This window comes from Poecilia mexicana, unplaced genomic scaffold (assembly GCF_051168715.1).
Source record: "Poecilia mexicana isolate PSO_F unplaced genomic scaffold, ASM5116871v1 scaffold_16, whole genome shotgun sequence".
NCBI lineage: Eukaryota > Metazoa > Chordata > Actinopteri > Cyprinodontiformes > Poeciliidae > Poecilia > Poecilia mexicana.
In genome coordinates this window covers 9914295-9941883 of record NW_028263385.1, presented here as the reverse complement: position 1 = coordinate 9941883, position 27589 = coordinate 9914295, and the positions used below count along the sequence as shown (strand labels likewise).

The following is a 27589-nucleotide window of genomic DNA, read 5'->3' as shown; positions in this document are numbered from 1 at the left end:
ACCTGCTGTTACCAATTTTACCTGATTCCAATTTCCCTTGAAGAGCTATAAAAAGAGATAAAAACAGATATTAATTTTTTTTCCTAGCATTTCCACCATGACCAGTCATCAGTTATTAATATCAAGGAAAATATGCATAATACAAAATATGTGAGTGCAATATATCAGCAGATGTATAAAAGTTTTACTTTTTAAAAATGGAGACAAAATGATAAGAGTTGTTTGCAACAAGCACTAATAAAACAGCAGTCTTCTTGTGTATGCTCAAGTAAAATGCATCCCTATTTTCTGGGAGTGTTTGGAAACTTCCAAAACAATCCCAACTTTTCCCAGTCATAAATGTTTTGACTTGATATTAGCTCAAAATGATGAAACCGTACATTTTGATCCTTTCTTATTGCTTTCTGAACTATCCACTCTCTCACAGCCTAAATAAGCCACAAAATATCTTGACGTATTGTAAACCGATTTTCTATTTTAAATACTCAGTTAATAGATAACTGAGTGTTCTTTTCATTAGTGGTGCCTAGACATGTTCGTTTCACCCAGCAGACAAAAATTTAGTTAAAGAAAAAAAATATTGTCCATGGTCAACTAATTTGGAAATCACATTAATCTAGTTAACACAGGATTTTGGTTTTTCAGTTTTAATCAGTGCCCAAAACACCAACAAGAAAAACAAAATGTTGTTATACCCACCAAAACAACAATGAGAGTGTTTCTTAGCTGAAGCTAACCCAAAAATTCTGCTTTTGAGTTTTCCAGGCTAAATACTGGATATAACATCTTAAAATGGTTCCAGTCAACGACAGGGATCTTCAAGATAGTCAGTTATTATTAATAACAACCAGTGAAAGCAAAGTAAAACATTTGGCCAATATGCAGTATCAAGTAATCTACAGTAGGCTCATGGTGGGTACTGGCTGAAATTATCAGAGTAAATAGAAAATACCTTTGGGCTCCACATTTAGTGCAGAAAGACAAAAAAGAGAGGACAATAAACATGTTCTGGGTGACAGATCTTAAAACCTCCCAAAAAGAGTAATAAAATCTTTGCCTATTCAGTATGATAACTTCAAGCTTCTATTAAGACTTCCTCATTTATCATCAAAGGGTCAAGCCAAAGGCTGAACCACTAATTACGGATTCTCTTTCTTAATTGTGACTTGGTATTTATTGGCCATAGACCACAGTGGTGTTAAATATCAGCTGCAGGTTTATTCAGAAATCTTAAGGTGAGGGCAAAGCACAGCTAATTACCTTAGGCATTCAAATAAAAGTGGACTGCTAATTAAAACAGTGTGGAATGAGAAAACATTTTCCAATTATGCTCTGCAATGATTACCACTAACAACTTCTAATTAGTGTAGAAATTATTAGCCTAAACCCTGAGGAAAATATACTTTCTGAAAACAGGATATCTATAATTTTTGGTTCCATATATTAATGTATTTTCCATTTCCAGAACTACATTTTTGTTACAGCATTCTTATCATGTACAACATGCAACAGTTTTGCAATTATGAAACTGGGCTTGCTATCAATTAATTATATGGAGACAAAACATTCTGGAGATATTTAAATTTAAGTTTTCTCTTTCCAGGAGCTTCTTTAACGTAAGTTATTGCATTGTTCCCCAAAATGATAAACCTGTATTTAGCCTCAACTTGAGCTGCTGGTTAGTCAACTTTGTAAAGAGACTTGCAAAAAAATCCTCATATTGTCTGCTTTAGTAAACTTACAGACTGAAAAGCAACAGCTGGAGGAAAAACAATGTTTTAAACAAAATAATTTATTTTCTATAGATCGGTAAAATATAATGTTAATAATTAATTAATGTTCTTCATTTCTGGTAGAACTCTGAAATCTATCTATTGGTGAACAAGTGAGGATTCATTTAGTAATTCCTTCCTATCGTCATGGATTCAAAGATCTAATCTATATAAAACAAAAGCCTGCAGCATGTCCGTTCTCTCTCTCTAGCTTGGCTTATTGACACCTTAACATCAATAAGGATTTAGACACAGTTTCTTCATGTTTATCTGATGCACGGCTGTAAAACCAGTAAATTACTTGTAGTTCTACAAGGTTGTTTTACACACACCTTTGCTGTTTTGTTTAAACATCTGTATCGACTTTTGGGCGATTACCAAACTAATTATTAGTGTTTGACTGCCGTTTATATTTTATCACTGCAAGTAACATTTTATTTTCAATCGTAGAATCGATAGAAAGTACTCAGGTGAATATCAGCTCCTTCCGTGAACCTATTAAAAAAAAAAGCAGATGTGAGATCTGAAGGTTGCTGATTAGGATTGAGTAGAATCTGCAGCAAGGTTTCTCATTTCATAGCCAGCACTCTGAAAGATTAAAATATTATTCCTTTCTGTTTGGTACTGCAGGCGATTGAAGCTAACCTGGTTCAGAAGTCCCCAGGTGGCCTCACCTACATGGCAGAGTGGAGGGGGGGCATCCTGGACCACAAGATGGGTCACCTGGCCTGCTTCTCTGGGGGCATGATTGGCATCGGCGCTGATGATGGAGCAACAGAAAAGAGGCAGCACTACCTTGACCTCGCTGCTGAGATCACTCACACATGCCATGAGAGCTACACTCGCTCAAGTAAGTAGACGTGTCGGGGTGTCAACAATGAGAAAAGATCTGCACGTACAGGTGCAGTTCAGTAAATTGGAATTTTTTTTAACTTGATTTTTTAAATAATTCAAAACCTGGCATTTAAAGGTCATAAAGCAGAATGCGATACATTTCAGGCCTTTATTTCTGATGATTATGGCTTGCAGGAAATAAACATTTTTTTTAATACATAGATTGTTATGGCCTACATAGTTATGCTAAAGACTAATAAGTCTGTGATGCTACTGCCATCTCTAGTGCTAGTGGTAGCACTGGCATTAGCATGAATGGTAACACTTTATTTGAAGGGGGCTGAATAAGACTGTCGTGACACAGTCATAAACATGAATAAGCCTTCATGAATATTTATGACTGTCATAAAGCGTCATTCGGTAAATTGACACTTTTAATACAAAGTTGACATTATTCAAAATGTCTTTGTTATGACAACTTGACATTAACCAAGAAATCATTACTGTTTAAACTTTACCTTTAATAACATAAAGTTACCTAATTTTTAAAGTGCAATCAGTAATACTTTTATAACAAATTTATATCAGTAATGATTTATTGGTTAATGTCAAGTTGTCATAACAAAGACATTTTGAATAATGTCAACTTTGTATTAAAAGTGTCATAATTTACCGAATGACGCTTTATGACAACAGTCATAAATATTCATGAAGGCTTATTCATGTTCATGACAGGTGTTATGTTTATGACACCGTCATGTCAGTCTTATTCAACCCCCTTCAAATAAAGTGTTACCACATGAACACATGCTAAAGCTATCTATCTATAGTTATATTACAAAGATTAATTCCCTATTCTATCATTCTTCTTCCTTGAGATGCATCTGTGTGAAAAAGGTGGGAAGAAGCCATATTTTAAAGTTTCTTCATACTTTATTTCTTTCATTTTCATGGGTTTTACCTTCTACCAGACTTTGCTCCATTATTTACCATCAGCTTGTCAGGTTAGAAGAGCTAATTAGCTACATATTGGTTTTTTTCTTATCTTACTTTGGCAAATATTTAAAAAAAAATTATATTCTCCCAAAACACAGTTTACACTGGTACAGTGTGGAAGAGAATATTCTTAATAAAAGGTTTTGTCCAGTCTAACTCCTCAAATCCTATGAAGGAGCTTTTATATCATACATATGATATGCAATATTAATTTACCAGAACCCATAATTTCTAGATTTTATTAGTACTTTTATTTTACAAAATCTGTCTTGTTAGGAGAGGTTAATGTGGAAATTGGTAAGAAAAGGGGTTTAGAAAAGCAATGCTGGAAATTAAAAGGGCCTCAGGCTTTTTAATTTTTATCCTCAATGAAATGAAGAAGCTCTCTGTGTGGCTGCACCTCAGGAGATAGAAAAAAGGTCACGTCTAAAACGGAGCAATTTATGTCTCGCCACAGAAGTATAGCCTTGGTGTTTGAAATAAAAATCCCAGTTGTGTATTTGAGGAAGTAGAAAAAAGGCAATTAATTGAGACAGAGAGTAAACTTTATTAAAAAAAACTTCCATTTGGTCAGGATGAAAATGAAAACAAGAAAAATAATTATGTATACCATCTGATTTTTAGAGTATTGTTTTATCTCTTCCCTGGCATCTGTTCTACTTTTGGCAAAAATTTTAAGCTTTTCCTCCCCACTGTTAGGTTTAATGAATTCATCTTCTACTTTTGCTACAGCAATGAGCTAATTTAACTCATCATATAACAGTTTCTATGATATACTTTGAATAATTTTGATGTTCAGATCCGAAAGGCTTCTCCAGCTTTCTCTTTCATGATCATCCACCAGGTTCTCTTACTGGGCTCTGGTGGTGCTTAGCATCTTTTGGATTAGCAGACAGCATCAAAGAGAGAAGAGAGATTTGAATTTGTGCAGAGTGGCTGACATGCATCTGTGTTCAAACTCTGATACCATGAAGGCTTACTGCTGCTCCTCTAAATCTCTGTCAGCTTCGCAACTCACGACTGACAGGCAAAAATCAGCAAAGAGAGGGAAAGATCGATCTCAGAGAGAAGGTTTCAATAAACAGAGCGCTTTATTGGTAAGAGGACCTAGTGCGAAAATGAACATAAAACCAACTTCTCATTCTTGGTTGGAAATATTAATAGTTTATATTAAAGCTTTTAAATTTATCACAAAGTATGTCAGCACTGATTGATTCAGGCTTGACCTTTTCAGAGGAAATGTTGGCGTCAAGTAGCAGTTATTACGATCAACTAAATGACTTAAACACAGCCACTTCATGTTACTAAGCCACAACTGTCTGAAGCTCAGACTTGTTTTTAAAAATATGGATTTTAAAATTGTTTCCAGCTGAACCATTGTCTTGAGAATTTTCAAGTATGCGTAATGCAAAGTTGTGAGCTTCTTTTGATATGTGCTTGATTCTGATAAGATTTCAAAACATACAAAATTGCTTTACATAAATTAAGGATAATAGCAAATTGTGAGACACTGATAATGTTCTTAGAGTTTTTTTTTTTAAGATTAATCTAATCTAAGCAACACAATAAAACTTATTTAATACACTTTTAAAGTGAAAAAAAAAATCTTATGAGGTGAAGGATAACAGTGATATACATTTCCATCTCTATGCATATCAAACTTGTCTAGCAGTTTTACACATTCATAACACAAGGTGATATATTTCCAGCACTTGTTAAATTAGGTGATTATGGCTTACCGTAATGAAAATATGAGGTATTGTCAAGAGGAAGACACTAGACCCAGCAATGCAAATGTGATGAAAACCGCTTAAACCAAACTGGGGTTCCTTAACGCGTCAGCAGAGCCTCCGTGCTCTGTCTCAAAGATCCAGGTATTCATGCAGAAGTCCCAGCCAAATATTTAGTATACATTAGACATTCATGATAAAGGCTGATATTTCTATATTAAAATGCTTTTTATTGGTTCTATCTAAAGGTGTACATTAATCAAGATTAATGTAAATACATACATTAATAAACGTCTGTGTAAATTAAATCTATGGAATGTGTATTTCCCTTATCATTGTTAAAATTTAAGATGGTATGCATCACATATACACAGTCTATGGCTGTCCTCACCTGGGCCATTTCCTTCACTCTCTGCTCCCTCCATTATCTGCACAACCATCAAAAAAAGGTCACCAGAGCCACAGAAACCTAAAAAAAAGAAACAAGCATACTTTAAAAGCCATGGTGAAACTTTTCAGAAAAATACTTTTTACAGTGTTGCAATAATGTAGTTGGAAGTGAGCAAGAGGAGGAGGATATCAGCATGTTGTTAAAAGGAAACGGTGAAATACAGCAGCAGCTTGAAAGGCAGACCAGATCAGCGTCTGCAGCAGTAACCAACCACTAAAAAACATTAGCAACTTTAACTTTAGAAAAATGAACTTTGTTACAATAAATACAGAACACTTTTATTGTGATTAAATGTATATTCACAAATATCTAATATATTTAGCAAAGACATCTTCCAGGTGATGTTTGTTTGGATCAGCCTGTCATGGTTAAAGCAGGAATTCAGCCAAAAGTGCAGGTTTATTTTTGATCTACCTCCTATCTATTGTCATAAACCATAGATGGTAAAAAGGAATGAGGTCCTTAATAAATACAGCTAAAATTAGCTTCTTCTGAAATGAGGCTGGATTGATAATTAGGCATAAGATAAGGAGCACAGGGTGCCTTAGATTAGAGTTGCCACTCTTCCGCATCGGAAAAGACAGTTGATGGGATTTTGCCATCTGGTGCACTCACCTTCAAGACGTGTGTCTAGAAATGCAGACCTGAGGGCATGAAGAAATATCTGGCACAATACCTCAATGCTGTTGATGCATGTTTTTTAGGAAAGATGAGAAAAATCTGTTGTGCCTGGAGTAATAAAATAAATTAAAAAAAATCACCTTAGCTTGGGGTGAACTTGCAAACCATGCGCAGAAAGATTGCAGCTAAGATTGCTGTGAGTTTTATATTTGTCAGTATTCAAATACATACAGTCGAGGTAGCAAAGCCATTTGAGGACATTCATGCTTAAATATAGGCATACACCTCTGTGTTATGAACAAAATGACTGTAGGTATTTTTTTTCCATCTCTGCAAAATATAGATCAAATTGGAGCTGTGTTCTTTCAAGTATTTGTTTGGAAGAAGTCCTTTGTTGAGCTTCAACAGCTAAATAACACATTAATTTCTAGGAAAAAAAAAAAAAAAACATGTTTAGAATTAAATTGTTCCAAGCTCCACTGGCAGGTTGTGGTAGATTTCTGATTTACAAAGTTTTGCTTTCTACCAGCCTAAATTGTCATCTTGGGAATCATTAGTAGACCTAACAAAGATTCTCAGGCCTGTACAGAGTTAGTAAATTAAAATCAAAATTTTAATTTTGATTTTAATCAAAATTAAAATTTTGATTAAAATCAAAATTTTGATTAAAATCAAATTAATGTATGTGCAAATGTATGTGCTGTATACAGCACATACATTTGTGCTGTATGTGCTACATACAGCACAAAAAAAAACATAGATGTATCGGATCATTAAAAGTACTCTCCCTTTTTTTGCCATTTCTATTCCTTCAAAATATGCCTTTTGTGATTAACTTTTATTCTTTAGTATGTTTTTAAATTAATTTAAAATTCTAATTTATTATTTTTCCAGCATTCAGCAGGTTATCTGTTTTCCTTCATTACCTGTTGATATTTTGACCTAAACATAATTTATTCTGAGAAAAACACTGAACCACTAATTGCTTTGATGTTTGCTTTTGATGCATGCACACCATAATGAGCCAGCTGACTAGAAACCTGAGTACTGCCTCTGACTCAGACTTTTCGTTTCTCACAGATTCAGTCTGAATGCAGCAATTTGCAGACATTTTGTGATCGCTGTACCTGCCATATTTAAACAGAGAACAATTTTGTAACAAACAGCCTCTGTGAGGGTTTATTTGTTTTTAAACTGAACATTTGGTGCACTCAGGAATCTTTCAAATTATACAAATTTCAACTCTAATGTCCCTGAGCCAATAGGGGAAAAAAAACAAAACATGATTGATCTTGATTTTTGACAAAAATAACACTAAGGATCACATGAAAAAAGAAAAAAAAAAACTTTGTGCAAAGAAATATCTCTTGTCTGATCTCCGTTTCTGTCTCTTTCAGCCACCAGACTGGGACCTGAGGCCTTCAGATTCGACAGTGGAGCTGAAGCTACAGCTACTAGACTGAGTGACAGATATTACATCCTACGACCAGAAGTCATCGAGAGTTACATGTACATGTGGAGATTGACCCACGACCCCAAATACAGAGACTGGGGATGGGAGGCTGTAGAGGTAAGACCAGTAAATTAGAATTAATACCGTTTAATGACCAGGATTTGTAATTATTATTATTATTATCATCATCACATTCTTCTGGAATGTGATGGTTCTCTTGCTGGACATCTCTGGTATTTATTTTGAATAAGTGCAGTTATGACTTGTAGTAATGCAACAAACTTAATTGTAGAAATGGCTGAAAACTTCACAGATGAGCTCTGTTTACAGGAAGATGATATTACACACAGATGAAATCCATCTTTGGAATTACAACTGGGTTTATTCCTCATGCTCAAAATTGAATTGAAAAACACACCTCTGAACGGTGCTACACACTAGTAATTTCATTTTATTTTTAATTGGGGGGATGGAACAGAGTGCAATTTTGCTATCTGTACTGCTGTCTTATTGGTGACCTGCATTATCATTTCCACGGTTCTCCTCGCTTATTATGTCAAGCCCTTTCAACACCCTAATTTATCATCCAGCAGCTTTTTTCATATTGTGTGGCACTATACATTAGGTAGTAGAGCAGACAGTTCTGCCACCAAGAAATGAAAGCTGTGCAGGAATCACCATTATTAATGTGGCAATAGGCAGGACATTAACTGCGGAAAACCGTAGCACGCTGTCGTGAGAGTTAGCATTAATTTAGCTCACACAAGAAGAGGAAAGATCAGGCTGACGAGTTTGACAGGGCTATAATTATCAGGCACAAAGGTTGAAAGCGGTGTGCACCACTTCTGCTCAGGAACATCAAGCATTAACACGTCAGGGTCTTTGTTAATTAGCACGTATAAGCAAGCCCTCTGTAGCAGGGATAATAATGAGCTAATCCGCTTGGCTAGCCCAGCTGCTCTCATCTCACCCTTGTCAGATTTGGCATTACTTGGACCTTAGTTGTGTTGCTGGCTTGGTGCTCATCATGTTTTATCCTTGATTTGATTTTTTTTTTTTAATACGTGTGAATACCGTTATTGACCTAAGGATTTAAATTTTATTTCAAGTAACATCAGTGGAATGAAGCATGTCTTACTCTTGCAGTGAAGGCTTTACACAGTGAAAAATGTCTAGGTAATTTAGTCATTTAATGTGACCGACCAACATAACATAGCACCCAATAGTGAAATAAACAAGGATGCATAATTTTCTACGTGTTTGTACAAACAGAAAAACTGAAAAATGTGCTATAGATTTGGACCCAGCCCTTTTTAATCCCCAAATGATATATAGTGCTACCAATTGCCTTCTGTAGTCATAAACCTGTGCATTATTTCATGTAGGCATAAATGCAGCAGAAATTAAACATTTTGGGCTTTGTGAAGGAAAACTAATCACTGCTGTAAAAGTTGGAGCAAGACTGCAAAAGTCCTATGACTGGGCTGGAAGTTCACCTTCCAGTAGAGCAAAATAACTGGAGCATACAGACAAAGCTTTGACTGAATAGCTGAGCCCAAGACTTGAAAATTGATTTTCATAGACACTCTAGTCATTCTGACTGACTTTGAGCTATCTGGTAAAGAACAGGAAAAAATGTGTTCCTAGATGTGAAGCTGATGTGATGTGAAGCAAGGAAGCTGGATCCAGACACCCAGGAAACTTTTTATTTTAAAGATTTCTTTTTGTTTCAACTTCATGACAACCTTGTGTTGGTATTCCACATAAAAATTGTAACAACAATAGAGATTTCTGTTTGTGGTGTGAATGCCTTTGCAAGGCACTATAGAGATCAGAGTTTGGTCTTGTCATTTACCTCTTCCTTCCTGCCTTTTGTTAGGCTCTGGAGCAGCACTGCAGGGTGGAGTCTGGCTTCTCTGGGATCCGTGATGTTTACGCCCTGACAGCCAGCCATGACAACATGCAGCAGAGCTTCTTCCTGTCAGAGACACTTAAGTAAGTCTCGCTTGCTTTTTAACTTCCCATTGCTGGGAGGAAGGTTATTGTAAGATCTGCTTGCACCACCTTTCATCTGCATGAAAGTAATACAGGGTCAGATCCTGAACACTGGGGATTCATCTCTACTTCTTATCTGTTCTGCCTAAGAAGCACGATCGTGCTTTGAATGAAACAGTCACAATGTCTGCTTCAGAGGTTAATCTAACTTTTAATCAGATACTTTTTACCCATCAAGGAAGGTTTAGTTTCAGCTGCTCTTATACTCCAGGCATTAAGGTACACAAACCAGTCAGTCTACACCAGCATGTAGATGACAAAAGCTTATCCTTCTAAAGAGAGGGGCAGTGCGAATCATTCAGGTTAGTAGTCGCCAGAGCACCACTGCCTTTACTCTGCTACACTGCTCCTAACATGCTCCTTTGAAAGTGAAGTGACTTATCTAGATTAAGAAGAAATCACAAATGATGAATAATTGATGTTTTCCAAGTAAGGGCAAAGCATTGCAGTTCGTCAGCTGGGAGGGAGGTTTTTAAACGTGGTCAACATTGAGAGAATATTTAGCCGTGAAGATGAGACAGAGCCGCTGCAACAAGAGCTTTTTCTTCACATCAAGGAATAAGTGGGGCATATTAGTTAAAGAATGACAAACCAGTGCATCAGGTTTCATGAGACTACATTACAAACCACTTAAGCCAACCATGAATTTTCTAGTCACTGGTTTTTGTCAGTTACTTATTCCTTTTTTTTTTTTTTTTTTTTTGCTAATTCACACCCAGATATGGTAAATTTCTTTACATCAGGTTATTCTGTGTTGGTTGAGCATGTTTTAAAACCCTTTTTCATTTTGCAAAGCTAGCTATCTTTTTCCCTTAAATCATCATTTACTCAGGTTATTGTTCTGATATTAATATAGTTTGATTTTAAAAATATTAAAGTGTCAATCAAAAAAGAAGGAAGCCCAGCTCTGTTTGGAGTATTGTGTTTAAAATGCAACTGTTTTTCTTGTTTGTTCAGGTATCTTTACCTGCTTTTCTCTGACGATGACCTCCTCTCCCTGGAAGACTGGGTCTTTAACACCGAAGCCCATCCGCTGCCCATCATACGTAAAAGCTGTCTGCAGGATGAAGCAACAGAGGAAAAAACTGTCTCTGAATAACACCACTCAACGACTGAGACGGTTACGGACAAATCTGCACAGTTCATGTGCACACAGCCACATTGCAAACACCAATTCAGTGCAGATTCAGGGTCTTTTAAGGAGTGAGTGGTTGACTCTCAGTTCCTTTCCAGAAAAGGATGTTGTCGTTTTATGCTGTGATTGTATATCCTTTCGCCGGGGTTCCTTCCTACTGGCACTTCTTTTTTGCGGACAATCAAAACAAACATGACTTTCATGAAGAGATACCTTTTTCTTTCCTTCTTTCCTCTGTGAGGAAACCACTATAACTTACAGACCCAAATGTATGGGAGAAGGTTTGAACTATGGGCCATACTGTCAGAGAGCTACAGAACCACTTGAGTTTTGCTCATCATTTTAGTTTACCTTTAGTGATGTTTTCCCTTTAGGCTTATTTCTGGTTTTCCTTCGTGAACATGTTGCCCAAAGGGTTTTCCTTTTTTTTTTTTGCATTTCTATTCCCATCTTTTAAAGCCAAGTGTGTTGTTGAAATTTAAAGAAAGGAGGAACTATCTGATGGGAGTTAAATAATGTACAGATAAACACAAAATGTGACTCAAATTCACCTCGAAACTAATGTTGATGTCATGTTTCTTACTGAAACAAGGTTGAATGAATTTTTTAAAGGACAGAGATGTCAGGAAAGAGGCTTTGTCTTATGCATCCAGGGACCACATTTTAAAAGAATATGTTTCCTGTCTATGCTCTGGTAATTTTATTTTCAACAGAACGTTTGCTCAGCCTTTCACAATAAAATGGAGCACTCTCCATTTGTTCACTGTAAAAATAAAGCATCAAGAAAAAAAAAAAGACATCTGACCTGTTAGCCAGCTTCGGATGTCTGTTCTGTTGGGAGTTTTTTTTTGCCTTCACGTACATCCATAGCGATGTTGCAGGCTTTTCGGCTGCAGAGACGAGCTTTTACTTTCCATCACTGTTCTGTTAACGGTTGATCTTCTGCACAGTCGTGGAGTGAATGTGCTGTATATACAGATGAAGTGAGTGGCACCTGTATGAGCTTGTCTTGACTTTAGTTTGTGTCTCTTTTTTTTTTTTTTTCTTAATCTTTTTCTAAAACTTCAGTGGTTATTTTTGTTCTGGGTTCTCTTTGATTTGCTTCCCTCAGGTGTTTCAGTAAAAAGAAAAATCTACAAATGTCTAATTTTAAGTCTAGTTATTGCTGATATTAATTATTGTTATTACTTATTCTTACTGTTTGATTTTACTTTGTTCAATATTTTCAAATACTGATTAAAAAGAAACTGTGCAACTTTGTACATTTAAAACAATCATAATTGTTGTGTCATTAATATTGATCGGCTTGTTTACTTAAACTTGCATTTTCTTATCAGTGTTTAATAGCAGGAAAATAATCTGCAGTCAAACAGAAAAAAAAGTGCTACTTGTCCGCCATTTATAGCTGCTTCCAGCAAACTAATCGCAGATTTAATTAAAAAGATGCTTTTTTTCGTTGTTTTGGAACGTTCCAGCAATCATGACCAGAAAATGACTAACGGTGTTTAGCTGCTGCACCGCACGCAGTGTGACAAGTCAACAAAGCGAGACTTAATATCATCCGCTCCAAATGATTCAGCTACAGCTGCTGTCACCTGAATCCTAATTTCATCGAAATACCTTCAGGTGATTTCACATCCACTGTAAATGCTAGAAACATACATTATTGCCATTTAATTGTAATTTGATGATGTTACCTTTCAAATGTCATGGATCCTGTATAAACTGTTTAGCGCTACAAGCTCAAATTGTCTATTAAGGAAATATTAGCCACGTTACATCCTGCAGCCAGAATATGATTACAATATTCTCCATCAGATAAGCTATGCTAATGGGATGATGGGGCACAATGTGCATCATTACACGTCGACTGATTTTTAACAGCACAAATGAGTCCATTTAGAATCACCCACCACCATCAATTCTTTCCTCTTATTAGATCGGCGTTGTTCCTACATTATTCATTAAGCCAAAGCTAAATTTGTCAAAAATCACATCCAAGTTTGAAAGACAAGTTTATCCCACATCTGTTCTGATCACATCGGGTTCAGTGAGCCTTCTATAAAAGTCAACCCAGCACTGAGCCTCCTATTTAGAAAGACTGATTGCTCAATATCCAAATAATGCATCCCATTCCCTCCACACTGTGCTGATAACTGGAATCAGGCCATTTTCAGCTGAACGCAAAAATCTAAATCAGTCTCATTCTGATCAATTGATCTGTCGTACGTAAGAGCCTTAAAATCACGCTAAAATCTCTTCCACCACTGCTGGGTGTGAGTGCTTCTACTGAGAGAAAATTATCACTGAGAATTTTTTTAAAAGGCATGTCGCAGTTCATTGAGGCTGTTGGGGAGAGCAAAGCTTTTGGCAGACTCCAGGAAGGCTTAAAATGTTTCATCCTCAGTCACGGTAAGGTTGTATATTCTCTTAGGAATACAGAGACGTCTACAGTTAAAATCAATGTTTGTTGTAAATGTAGAACAAAATGCTAAATGTTTAAACATGTCGACTTTGAAATTGATTAAATAAATATACAATAAATTAAGCTGCAGGTAAAGTTGGGCATTTTTAGTACAAATTGTATTAATAAACATTACTAAAACATTTCCACACAAAAAAAACATGTATTCACAGGGGTTTTTTTTTCCTATGGTGTGTTAGCTTGTATGGAATATAAGTATTAAAACAGGAATGCCAAAGAGGCTAACTGACCTAAAAAAAAGCCCAAAAATAAATAATTTGAATGACATCCATCATACATCTTAAAGGGAAATTAGAATTAACTAAAATGAAATATAGCAAGGAAAAGCTTTACAAAAAATAGAGATCAGAAATTGACCACATAAGTGATTGGTGCTTCAATATTATACAGTTTGAGCTCAGGCTGCATCTCTGGTTAGCTATAGAATTTCTTTCACAAGTGGCATTAGACCGCAGAATCCACGAAGTCTTTGAAACAAGCAATTTAATCTAGGAATTTGTTCTCTTGCTTTAATAACAATGGCTAATCCTAACCCTCAACTGAGTTTATTTCTAAAACAAACAAAACATTAATACTAGTAAAAATATCTATTTTATTACCTGCAATTACAATCGGATACAAAAAGTGATTGATTTGCATTACTAGAGAGTAATATTTATATCAGAGGATTGATATACTATTGAACCCCTTCCAATATTAGCCTATGGAATGAATGCAGTGGTTGTGTTTATGTCTACAAAATTGTAATTTGACCTTTTAGAACAAAGAATCAGTCCATCACGTTTTTGTTCTACCTTCAGACTTTATCACAGATAACAGCTGCCAGCCTAGACAAAAAAAAAAAAAACTGCTCCCCTTAAGATGATTCACCTGACAAGAGGAAAGGAAAATGCCTGAATATAAAAGCATTAAAGTAAAAACATAGAAAACTGACACATTTCCAACTTTCATCCACAAACCTGAGGTGATATTTTTTGAGTTGTAACATCTTTTTTCATTTCAACTTCTTCCTGGTTACTGGGTTTTCATGTAAACTGTGGCAAAAGCTCAAAGTACAATAAAAATTTGTACTGCATCTGTGATTTGCATTTAACCTGACATTTGATCTGATAAGATCTCTTAATCTTCTCTTCAAAGTTCACCTGCTTGGCGCTGTCCCGGTGCTCACTTTAGCTGTTCAAGAACCTCAGCCAACACCAGCTGCTTTCAATCATAAGAACTTCAACATCTTTGCTTAGCTGCAGCTCCGAATCAAAGCTTTTATCACTTCAGAGACAAAAATAGTAGAAGATAAAGGCAAAAGGAAGTTTAGCTTTGTGATGTGACAGGTTTAGTCTCTTTATCCCTGGCTTCTCAGCTTCCTACCTCCACCTTTGACTGATCTCAGACACCTTCCTTCACAATCCTTCAGATGTATTCTGGGAAAAATTTTAATATCACACAGTTTTCAAAGCAAAACAGCTCTTAAGAAATGCTGCTAGATGACAAAGTTAGTAAATGATATCACAATTATTGAGTAGAACATCTCATTCTTGCAGCTTAATTTCCGAGTGCTAAACTTGGCAGGGTAAGGAATAAAACCCTGAAATTGACAACTGCAGGTCACAGACATTTTTATGGTTTAAGGATAATTCTGAAAGTTTGAAAACAAAATACAAAAGGAGTGTGGTTGGAGATATATATATATATATAAAGAAATCCCGCAATTAACCAGTGTGGAATTGCAAAGTGGGTTATGTGGGTTATTTACACATTGCTTTGAACTTTTACAACAAATCCGAAATCTTGATGTGTTCAGCCCCCTAATCAAATGACAGCTACAAGTCTGTAGAAGTTTTGAACATATAGAGACATTTCTGATGGCTTAAGCTAAGTCAGACTGAATGTGCAACAACTGCAAACATAAATGTTTGTCTTTTACACATATTCTCAATAGGATTAAGGTAGGACTTTGTCTGGGCCACCAAGACACGCATATATTTTGATCTTAAGTATTCAAATGTAGCTCTGGTTGCATGTTGGGGGTTGTAGTCCTGCTGGAAGGGGAACCTGGAAGTAGAAAAACCTGAAGCATCAAAAATCCACCTCCGGTTTCTTCCAGAAATTCAGACTTTTCTTATGAAAAAGAGTGAACTGCCTGCTGTAATGGATTTTTTTTTATTTTAAATCATAACCATTAATGTGTGATGAACAAAAACATGCTTGAAAGATTTACTCCAGGCCACATAAAAACTTGTGGCAGTATGTCCCATGCTATCATCTAATTTTATGATTATTAAAACTTATGCGACCATTACCTCAGATTTGATTAATGGAAATGATAACGCTTAATCAAGCTATGCTGTCTTTTAATATTCATATTCAATTATAGACCAACTAGATTACTAATAGTACTGCTTGAAGCCGAGTCTTGGTTTCATTATCATAAATCTTGTTAAACTTTTCTGTTAATGCCGAATGACAGATTAAGTTTATTCAGCTTTTTTATTAGACAAACAGTGTTCGTCCTCTCCATGCTGAACAGGTGCCTCACCTCTCAGACAGACTACTGTGCAGTTCTAGTTTGGCCTTGTCAGAACATCCAGCTCCTCTCCCCACTGCCAACACATGAAGGTCTTCCAGGTTGCTCTCATCTGCTACCCCAAACACCTTGTTAGTGCCCAGAAGGGAACACAACTGCATAATGAGCTGCTAATACAGCTAAAAATAAAGCATTCAGCTCAGAGGTCAGAGGCAGAGGGGCTGAAAAACCATCGACAAGCAGGCAGCCCACGCACATCCATAAAAATGTTGTACTGTAGCTTTGGTTTGGATGAACTTTCTGCTCAAGGCTTTCACATAAAGGTCACACCAGAGGTGACTGATTTACATTTCACTAGCGCTGCTATTAAAAAATAACCAACACTTTGGAAGGATTTAATGAGAGAAAAAAAGAAAAATCTCAGCATAAAAAAAACTGATTCAAGGACTGGGCAGACGATGCGTGAAAGGACAAAAATGTCAAAATCCAGAAACGCAGAAATGCAGCAATTTATATTTATTTATTCAAAACTTCCAAATGATGCATGTACTGAATCTCAAACTGTCATAATTAAGATATTTCCCAATATTCAAACAATTCTGTTCATATTGTTTATGTGACGAAGTCGTTTTGAGGTACAGCAATAAGTCATAACTCCTGGCAAACTTAGATTTGAAACATTCCTAAAAAAGATAACAAAGGTGTATCTATTATATTTTTGTTTTTACTTGCAAAATGTTTTTTTTAAATGCTGTATCCAATTGTTTATATCCTTCTCAAACTTTGTTATTCTCAAACGTATTCATAAAATTACTTTTTCCACATTTCCACTGTTATTTTAATGGTTTATCTTTCGTGATGACCTTCAAGTCTGAGGATGGAAGGCTTTGCTGACATCCCGCCAAAACTGAGTCACTTTCAAAACTTATAATTTCAACTCAGTTATTGTTCACGGTCGTAGTGAAATTCCAGGATATCATACATCAATAATGGATCTTGATTTAAAGCATAGTGCTGTTTTTAAAAAGTAACTATTTGTGCAGTGTTCCCCTTAGCTTACATGTTGTTGCTGGGTATGAGTCAGCTGTGTACTATGGTCTAAGTTATTGATCCCCTGTAAAAATCAGCAATTTATTAATAATAAATCACTGGCTGTTTGAAAACTTTATTGGTGGCAAAAATACATATACGCATGGCTCTGCACGCTTGTCTTTAAGGTAACTTTAGGGTAGCATTGTTCAAAACCAAAGGCAACAGCAATGAAGGTTCAATGTGTCTGTTGGTAAAACAGCTTTAGAGCCGATTAAACTGCAGAAACCGTCAAATGCACTTTAAATGGGTGGTTTAAAAACCTCACCTATTAACTTGGAGACAATGCAAAGTACATACTTTTTCTCCAAGTTTGATCTAATTTAATTTGATCTAATTTTCCTCCAAGTTTGATCTAATTTAATTATTCAAAGGTAGAATTAGATTTCAAGTTCCAAAAACAAAATGGAAGCATTTTAAAAGCCCTCAGTGCTCAGTAAGCGCTGGCAGCAGGCTCATTGTTCCTGACGTTTAAATCAGAGACGTGTGGTTTAAGTGAACCATGTTATTATCCATATTTTTAAAAAATAGCAGGACATATTTTCAGAGCGTTGGTGTAATAACAAAAACTCAGTGATACTTTGTTTTAATATGCCCATGCTGATGTTACCATCTTTAAACAGAGGCCCAGCCTTCCTGTCAATTAACTATTTTAATGTTTAAAGGATGTAAAAGCCTCACTTGGGGAGTAATTTAACCTAGAAGCTCATTCAAATCTAATACTCATTGTTACAGCTCCCGTAGCATAAATATTAATTTGTCAAAACACATGCGGTATGCCACACAGCACTCAACTCTGCAGAGATTTACAGCTTTGAAGATGTATGGTTTTGTTGGGGGGGGCTCTTTTTCAGATGAGTGAAACACAGAAAATCCTGTCATCTTTTCTTTATACCAGTTTAATGTAAACAACATTTTACTGATGGAAAATGCTCTGCTGCTTGTTGCATTAAGTTTCTGGATCAATCTGTCTTTACTAGGTTGAAGATGTAAAAGCACTGGGTTTTGTTTACTATAAGGTTTTTAAATTATCCAGCGTGTTTCTGGTGAATCACACTGCTCTGGTAATAAAAGCAGTATTTTTTTTTTTTTCTGTGACATTTTTGTTCCTTTGAGACCAACAAATGAAATGTCATTCTTCTCAATTTTACCAGGTTCACAGAAGCTGTCTAAAAACAGCAGCAATCACAAAACCTTTCACTATAAAAAGGACCATGTGCAATGGTTTTATAGCACTAGGACATAAAAGGACTTTAAAAACACGTTATGTTTGAGTTGCTGGAGTTTTGTTTAAGACAAGCTTAGAAAAAGAAAAAAAAATAGATTTTTTCATGCAGGAAACACCCGAGTAAGCAGGAAACTAATCTGTAAATGTGGATTACATTGATTTAGAGCAAATTATAAAACAAGAATGTGGCCAGGTGTGTGCCAGTTATTCCTGGTAAAATGATCATCTTCTAGCAAGTAAATAATTTTCGTGAAACTTCAAGGTCAATCTGCTTTTGGCATCACGTGTTTGACAATATGTTTTGATTTTGACTGACTTAAATCATGTAATACAATTCCCACTTGATATTTCAGCACTGAAGTTTACTGCTCGGATGCTTTGAACGTTACAATCTGCAAATTTGGGTTGTTAGAAACTAGTAGCATTTGTTAACCTTTGGAAATGAAGACAAGTTGATGTTCATATAAACAAACCCAAGAAACATTTGCAACACAATAAAATGTGAGTCTACTCAAACAACAAATCACCACATAACACCTAAAGTAGTTGTAGTATGAGTTTCCAGGCAACATCAAAAATAATTCAACTCCAAATACTCAGCAGCTGCCCCAAATATAAAATTCAAAATATTTTTATGCAATCACTACTATCCTGTATCAAATATAAAAAAAATAAGCCTTGATCTTTTCTGTGCCTGCTTTAAGTATTTTATAAAATGGTACTGAAAATGTGATTGGACTAGGCTGCTCACACATAGACTGTGGTTATTTTTTTTAAAAGCCATTTTATTCTTTGCGTTTCCTGACAGCAGAGCAGGCCTGCACCAAGCGATAGCACTATGCTGTGCTCTGCACAGCAGTTAAAATGTATTTAGCTTGAGAGCAGTGCTTTGTGACAACCTGGTACATGTCCACAAAGACCAAGATGAAGGAGAACCTCGAGCTGTTTCAGTATCTGGACATTTTAACATAAGATAGATTGTGACCTAAATTAAAAGGATGTTAGTTAGAAGGACATGTTTCACCATTTGGGAATAAAAGAGGATTTAAAAAGCAACAGACATTACTTGTGTGTTTTTAGATTAGAAAAACAAAACAAAACAAAAAAACTGAACCCCTCATTAACATAATTATGCCCTTTTGTGCCCTGTGTAATGAGCTGGGATGATGAATGAAAGTTGAAGTTTACCCGCTAGCATCACCCCTCTGACCTGGTTTGAAAAGTCAACACAGAATCAAATTAATGAGTCTGTGTGAAGTGTATCTTAGGTAGGAATGTCCTAATCAAATTTGTTTTCTCCTTTATACCGAACCAAGTTATTTTATTATCTTTAATCAGGGAGATACATTTTCTAAGGGACATGCTGCATGCCATAAGTATAATAAGTTGATAAAACATTGAAATATTTATGACTGACAGCTCAGTTGGTCTTCAGAAGTCTGAAAAGCTTCAAATGACCAACAATTCCTCCTCTCAATATTTTGTTTCTATAATAAAACACTAATTTCGTAATTTCTTTAGCCCCATTTATCATCCTTTGAATCTTATGTCTTCTTTTTAGAGTTTAAAGTGATTCTTTTTACCATACTCATCTTCAGAGTTAGCTAGGTAAACTCATTCACCATGTAGTTTGACCACCATTATGGGAAATGGGTGAACAATTTGCAAGAAATTAAACTGCCTCTATAGAGTTTGTTTAAAACTGTTTCAAACTGACATGGAGTCATTCAATAAGTTATAAAGTGCATTCCTCCGAGGCTCGTTTGTCAGATTAAAGTTTTTTTTTTTTAAATAACCTTCAAGCAGGTATTAAACATACTTTCCATAAATTATTTTCATTAGGCAAGCATCGACCTTGCCTGCTGCTGGTGGTTGGATGGGCTGGTGACTCTGCTGCATGGCAGCCTCGCATCCGTCAGACGGCCTCAGGGCAGCTGTGGCTACAATGTAGTTTACCACCATCAGCATGTGAATGGGTGAATGACGATGTAGTGTAAAGCCCTTTGGAGATAAAGCGTTAAAGTACAGGCCGTTTACGATTCTCATTTATTTATTCAGTGGGTCTTTATGTGCCATCAGTTGAGCACAGTTATGACAAATTGACAAATATTCCTCCGTCAGCTTTCTCAACTGATTGACTTCCAAATATATGTTCTATATTGCAGAAATATCTGCAATATAGAACAGATGTACAAGCATCATGCCTCCCTAGAATAGCTTAAATTCTAAGTTCAAGTATTCATTGGAAAAAGTTCACTTTTCACTACATTGGAAAACAATGATAAATACCAGCCTATACTCATCTTGATAATCTATACAGAAATATAGAAAACATTTCTATGTATTCTCCTGTTTGTTGCAGTCCATCTGCCACACAGGAATAATCAAAAGGAGATTGGTGACTTTAATTATACCTTAAGACTTATTTATATACTCGATCACAGTACAGCTTAGTTTGGTTGGCTTATTTCTGCTCAGCATAATATCAAACATTAAGACTGAAAATAAGATTTGTAGCCACTTAGTTCAATTTCAATAGTGCTGGTGCTATCCAGGCTGTTATTCACCATTTTTCATCTACATTTTATTCTTCAAAGTTGCAAAAAAAATTGGCTGATACTATTTTTTAGATTAATTAGAAGAAAAAGTTACTTGTGGCAGCCATAATTCTGTTACATGCCGATTTATGACAAAAGTCTATATGCGACTAAAAAGGCAACATAAATACATATATACCAGTTTGAATTCTGTCACTGCTTTTTTTCTACAGAATTATACAAATGTAGCAAATTCATGTTTAATGCTCCACAACACTAAGTTGAAAAATAATGCTGATATTTTAGCAATTAGTATTAGTACATGCATATCCAGTGATGTGTATCATGAAAGCCTTGATCGGGACAGTCTCAAATATGATTCTCAGCAGAGTCAATTAAGCAATTATACGCTCCATTTGACTGCTGACCGTAATGTCCCCAGCAGCTTTCTGCTTCAGTTGCCAGAGTGTTGCTTTGATCTTTATAGTTTGTTTGATTTAATGTTATTGTGCTGGCAAATGACAGCCTAAGAGCTGCACACTTTCAGTTGGAGAAAATGGCTTGTTTTTAGCTCCTTATACTGAACAAATCTCTCAAAAATCTGTGAAGTTTGAAAAATGTTAGGTGTGGCTGAGGGAAAAATTGAAACCACAGTTAAATATAAAATCAATTGCAAATGTGTGATCCATTGTTTTAACATGGCAACAGGTGCAATTGTATTTTAAAACCAAACTATATAATATTTTGAATCTCAATTTCTGCAAACGGCTACTTTAAAATGTTAAAATAATTTTACTGTGCTGACCTGCTCAACAAAAAGACGATTTTAATCAGTTTCTAGATCATATTTGACAATGAAAAATCACTTAAAAATCACTTAACTGACACTGAAGTTTATTTGTTGAGTTATTCTGATAAGCGGAATTTGACTTTTACTCATATTTATGCAAAGATGTAATTAAAAATCTAAATTGTGCAGCAACACAATGTCAAACAAAAGAAGCATAACTAAACCAGCTCCTCAAAAGGCTACAATAACCTTTCAAAGTCAGTCCATTCATGACTTAACATCTGTTGGATGTTGGAAGTAATTCTTAGATGAAACTCTGAAAAGTTACTGAAAGGTTTTTAGTTCGGTCAAACATTTAACACAGAAAAATATTTTTTATAAGTTTAGTTGTAAAAACACATGACAGCTTTGATAACATGGAGTTTTAAGTCTATTTCATCAAATCAAATAAAAAATTTAGATATATTTGAAGCTTTATCAAGAAAGACCGTAAATGACATTGGTCCATGTAACTGTATTCTTCCCCAGAGGTCACTCCAAATCATTTCCTCTTCCAAACTGAATTAGATAATAAACTTTAGTGGCTTTACAGATTTCTACCTTTTTCTTCAATCATTTATTTCCATGAAAACCTTTTTCTAAATTTGGCTGATCAATCCAATAATAGAAACCAGCCCAGCTACTTTTAAGTTTGTTTCGTCTCTGGCTGTGAACCCAAAGGGCAGAACCCCTGTCTGAGCACTTTGGCAGCAATTTGTAATCAAGAGAGCTTTTTGAGTATAAATATCTACTCAGAAAAATATTTGCCATGCACATGCATAATGTTAAAAGTAAATCAGAAATAATGAGCAAAGAACGGTGTGTAATCAGGTGCTCTTTAAAAACAACAACAAAAGAATTTTAGACTGAATGCTTTTTTCTTTAAATTCATTAGAGGTTTCCTCTACTCTGAAACGTGAACCATAAAAGGATGATGAAAGCTTTATAAATAGCAGCTCCCTTCTGATTTCTCAGCTCTGTATTGAAAGGGAGAAAGTAGAAGTTGAGAAGGCCTTCATTCTTTAGTCTTGTTCCCCCGTTTAGCATAGGGTGCTTGCAGTAAACTAACAATTAATGATGAAACTATAATGTTTTAATTAAATTCCTTACATTAAAACTCTTCACATATGCCCAGTGCATCATTGTGTCACAAGAATCCCACTTGTGTATTAAACTGTCAAACTTACACACAATCTGAAAATCTAAATTTAACAGACAAAATGGTGAGAAATTATGTTTCTAAATATGTTGGTTAGGTTTGTTTCATGTGGAAGAAAAAACTATCCTGGTATAGATATATTCCTGGACAAAGTCACAATCACTCAAAATCACTGATGCCTTGTAAACAAATTGTGTTGCGTTTTTTACAGGCATTTGTTTCATTTGTTCATATTTATATTGTAATAAATATCAAATTAAAATGTTACTAATATTAGTTTGATATTTTCAGAAACTCAATTCATCAAGTGAAACTTAATTACACACGGATGTATGTTTTCAGATTTTCCACATACAGCCAACGGAAACACGACATTTAATAACTGCATCAGATGGTAAAAATTGTTTTAATAGAGAACTATAAAAAGTCATTTAGTTATGTGATATTCTGGAGGATATGCGTGTTGGTATTAGGGTAGACAATATAATTTATACAGATATGTTTCCAAAAAAGCTTAATTTTATTATTTTATAAAGAAAATCTTGACAATTTAAGAGAAAAAAAGAAAACTCTTCCACCAAGACATGCCCCAAGTTAAAAAGATTGTATCTGACTTAAACAATAAGTCCCACTGACCAAGGTCATATAAATATTTGTATTTAATTTTGAGCAAACCCCTCAAAAGTAAAAGTTTCTCAACACTAGAGTCTGACAGTAGAAAATGTCGAGATGTCGAAAGATTTAAATCCTCATTAGCATCACTATCAAACGAAGTTGTTTGTAGCATTGACTTATATAGTGCAGCAAAGACATCAGATCTTATTTTCCGTCACAGTGGACACATTTTTTAATTAGCTGCTGTAGCTCTGACAGATGTACCACCAATCTCTTCTGCTGTATATTACCTCATTTTCCACATTTTTTTCTGCCTCAATGATAAAGCTTCAAAACTCAATGAGTCACTGAGGAAAAAACAAGCTTGTCCTTGCCTGGTCTCTCCCTTCTTTGTCTTCTTTGTGTCTTTGTAAACATGTCAACAGCTATTTTGTGGCATTTCCAGCAAGTGTAAACATTTGATTTTATTTGTAATGACTTCCAGAATATACATGAATTTTGCATTTCCCTTTACTTGTGATAACACATTTCTGTCTTTGTATTTATTTTGCAGTCTATGCTCTGGCAGCATTTACTCTATTTTACTTATGCTTTTTTTGTTTTTTTGTGTTTATTTCCAGAACATGCACTGCATTTTTTGTCCATATGCTTTGCTTTTTGAATCTAAAGTGAACTGAACTCTTGCAGAAAAAATACAACAAAAGAAAACCTTTACTGAATATTTCCAAAAAAATGTTTGACCAGAAGCAGACCATTAAATATGTGCCTCATTATTTGCTTGATAGAAACTACTTTAAGGCTGGATGAGTCATACAGAAATGGTTGTACAGTCATTAAAATGCAGCAGACACACACTCTCTCTTCAGATGTAATTAGCAGTGTAACCTGTCATAACAGATGGACTGGGAATAGCTCTGCGAGACAACGTCCTGTAGATTAATGTGTCTGCTTCTCTCCTGGTTAATGTTTGTTTGCTTTGTGTAAATGGCCCCACTGCTTGATGACAGCCAACAACAACACAACTGGTAAAACCTCAGTTTTGTTTAAATCTATGTAGCAGAATGATGTTTTGACTTTTGGATCTCAGTGAGGGTGAAAAATAATGAATGTATAAAGGAACGTTGGTCAAAAGAGCCAAAAATAAATACACTGACGAGAAAAAATAAGCTGCAGGTTATACAGAGAAAGAAATGGCCAGAATATCATTCACATGCTGAAAAGATGTACCGTTATAAAAATAGCTTGATAAGCAAGAAGCTGGCACATCTTCTGCAGGTACCAGAGGGCATTGATGGTAGCTTTGAGTTGTGAAATGTGTTAGATGGATGCGTTTGCTGGAGCATCCAGTCTGTCAGAACAGTAAATGAAAGCCATATAGTGATGTTTAAAACACTGACGCCAGTAGAAGCCATCACCAGCACTTGAAGGAGTTTAATAGATGTTGCACTTATGAGTTGAGTTAGAGGGCAGCTGGTTGTGTCATGCAGTTGCCCAGTGTGTGCGACACACAGATGCTAATGATGGCGCCAGTGAGAATGAGTATCAAAAAACAGCGCTGGAGGACATTCGTTCTCGATTCTTAACGTGAATAGCATTTTTTTTTTCCTTCACAAGGGCGTGTGTAGTTTAAAAGTAAAAAAGGTAAGGATAATCACCTGTAATTGCAATGTCAAGACTGAGCCAAGAGATATGTGGAGAGAGATATTTCTAAGGTCTTATAGACTGATAAGGTGAAAGTGACTCTTGACAGACTGGACTGATTGGCCTGTGTGGCTGGATCAGTAATTGGCACAGAGCTTCACTTTAACTCAGACTTACTTTTGACTTAAAGTGAAGATGGGGTAATCATAAGGGTCGGTCTTATAGATAAGCTAGTTTGACATTTTCAGGCTCAAGATGGATTCATATCAACCAATGCCAGTCGTAAGAATTTCTTCACACTGTTTTATAGGACAAAAGGTACATCTATGGACAGCAGCATGGTTATTTTTAAGTAACATTCACACCAGACCTGAACCCTACTGAGAATCTTTGGGATTTCTGAAATTGAGACCTGTAGTGAAGGAAAGCAACTATCTCAACAATGTCTAGGACATTGTGGTTGATGCTTCACAAAACGGACTGTCAACAGATAACCTCTGATGATATGAACATATACCACCAGTCATTCACAGTTGTGCCAGTAATCCTTCTTTTTGCAGTTTTTTTTTTTTTTTAAATAAAACGTTAACATGGCAGAAATGAAAAGCAATACCTTAAACTTTTTAGTTTGTTTTTGACTGCCACAAATATTAATTTGCACCCTTCTTGAACACAAACTATGAAAAAAAATGCTGGAGGTCCCTTGAAAGTCATGTTTTGGATTCAACAGAAACAGAATCTCCATTTATACCAATGTCCCTTTTTCTGGTTCCAAGACAAAATACATGCTTTTTGTTCCAGGAATTATGTTGCCAATTCTAGTTTTCATGTATTTAATTATTTGGAGAAAAAGATGGTATCCAACTTGCTAATCATCAACAATCAGACATTCGAAGGAAATGGTCCAATTCTGATCTTGGTGCATCTCTGTAAAAGTACTACAATTAAAAAAATATTCACTGAATTAATTGTTCCATTCTGATACAACACAATCAGATCTTTGGTTTCATTACAAAGTTTTGTAAAGCTAATTCTTGCATTTCTGAAATCAGTATGAACAATTTCCTCCCCAGACAGATGTTTTCCTATCTGGTATGTGAGAGCTGCACAGGGTCTGAACTTCAGCGGCGAGTGATTGAGGAGGAGCAGATGAGCTGCCAGCTTCCATTACACAGCCCATGTTGCCAGGTATCCGCAGTGTCATTCAGAATTTAGAGCACAGAGTCAGCAGCGACATCTCAACACGAGACAGCCCGTCTGATTTAAAAATGGTTTCCTTTCAATTAAAAGGTGAATAAAGAATGTGATTGAGTGATCTGTGAGTAATGATCTGACATCAGTTTGATCCGCAGCAGGACTTAATCACTGCTGATCATCCCAGTTCTTCCCAGAATCCGTCACACTGCTTTATGTACAATAAATTATGTTCGACTGTATCACTCAAACCTTCATTGATGAAATGACATTGGGCAAATTAAGAACTGAAATCAACTCGTCTTCATTTTCAATATTTTTCCACACTTTTAGACAATTAAAGCAAACCATTAGAAGAAACACTCCCAATAATAATTCCTACTCACTTGTAGGAGTAAAAGGGAACTCTGTCTCTGTTAGTTTCAAATGCAGCAGAAATGTAAACACACACACACACATATATATATATATATATATATATATATATATATATATATATATATATATATATATATATATATATATATATATATATATATATATATATACACACACACACACTTATATCCATGCACTATTAAAGATGCACTAAATGTTTGACTTTTATAAATTCTATCAGTACCTAATAGATTAATGAATTAATTGCTTCAGCACCAACATAATAGTCATAACATCTTGTTAGGGCTGTAGAACACAATTACTTTCATTATCATTTCATCTGTTGACTAATTAAAAGTGTCAATCAAAATCACAGGGTCTAAATTAGAGTCCACAGAGGTCTTATTCTGTCTTCACACCAATAACAAATAAGACAGCTTGGTAACACTTTATTTGAAGGGGTGTGGATAAGACTGACTTGACACTGTCATAAACATGACATAACATCTGTCATGAACATGAACGAGTCTTTATGAATGTTTATGACAGTTGTCATGAAATGTCATTCGGTAAATAATGACACTTTTAATGCAAAGTTGCTCTAAAAGTTGCATTAAAAGTCCATTAAAAATGCCAACTTTGCATTAAATTATAATTTACATAATCATGTAACTTTTAATGCAACTTTTAGAGCAACTTTGCATTAAAAGTGTCATTATTTACCGAATGACACTTCATGACAACTGTCATTCATAAAGACTTCTTTATGTTCATGACAGATGTTATGTCATGTTTATGACAGTGTCATGTCAGTCTTATGCACACCCCTTCAAATAAAGTGTTACCGACAGCTTTACTTTGAGCCC

At 35.3% G+C, this 27589-nt stretch overlaps 1 protein-coding gene and 1 long non-coding RNA gene across 2 annotated transcripts in view; one reads left to right on the top strand and one right to left on the bottom strand.

The window, feature by feature from the left end:
• LOC106916626 (mannosyl-oligosaccharide 1,2-alpha-mannosidase IA) overlaps positions 1-12321 on the top strand; it is a 200198-nt gene extending 187877 nt beyond the window's left edge. Inside the window, exons 9-12 of the mRNA XM_014985029.2 lie at positions 2403-2622; positions 7802-7974; positions 9737-9852; positions 10870-12321. Of these exons, the coding sequence (XP_014840515.2) occupies positions 2403-2622; positions 7802-7974; positions 9737-9852; positions 10870-11011 (651 nt within the window). The 3' untranslated portion in view covers positions 11012-12321. The remainder of the gene's footprint in view (positions 1-2402; positions 2623-7801; positions 7975-9736; positions 9853-10869) is intronic.
• The window catches only part of LOC106916636 (uncharacterized), a 78824-nt gene continuing 60983 nt past the window's right edge, over positions 9749-27589 (bottom strand). The window contains exons 3-4 of the long non-coding RNA XR_001418026.2: positions 10880-10969; positions 9749-9835 (exon numbers count right to left, since the gene is read on the bottom strand). This is a non-coding gene — a long non-coding RNA (uncharacterized LOC106916636). The remainder of the gene's footprint in view (positions 9836-10879; positions 10970-27589) is intronic.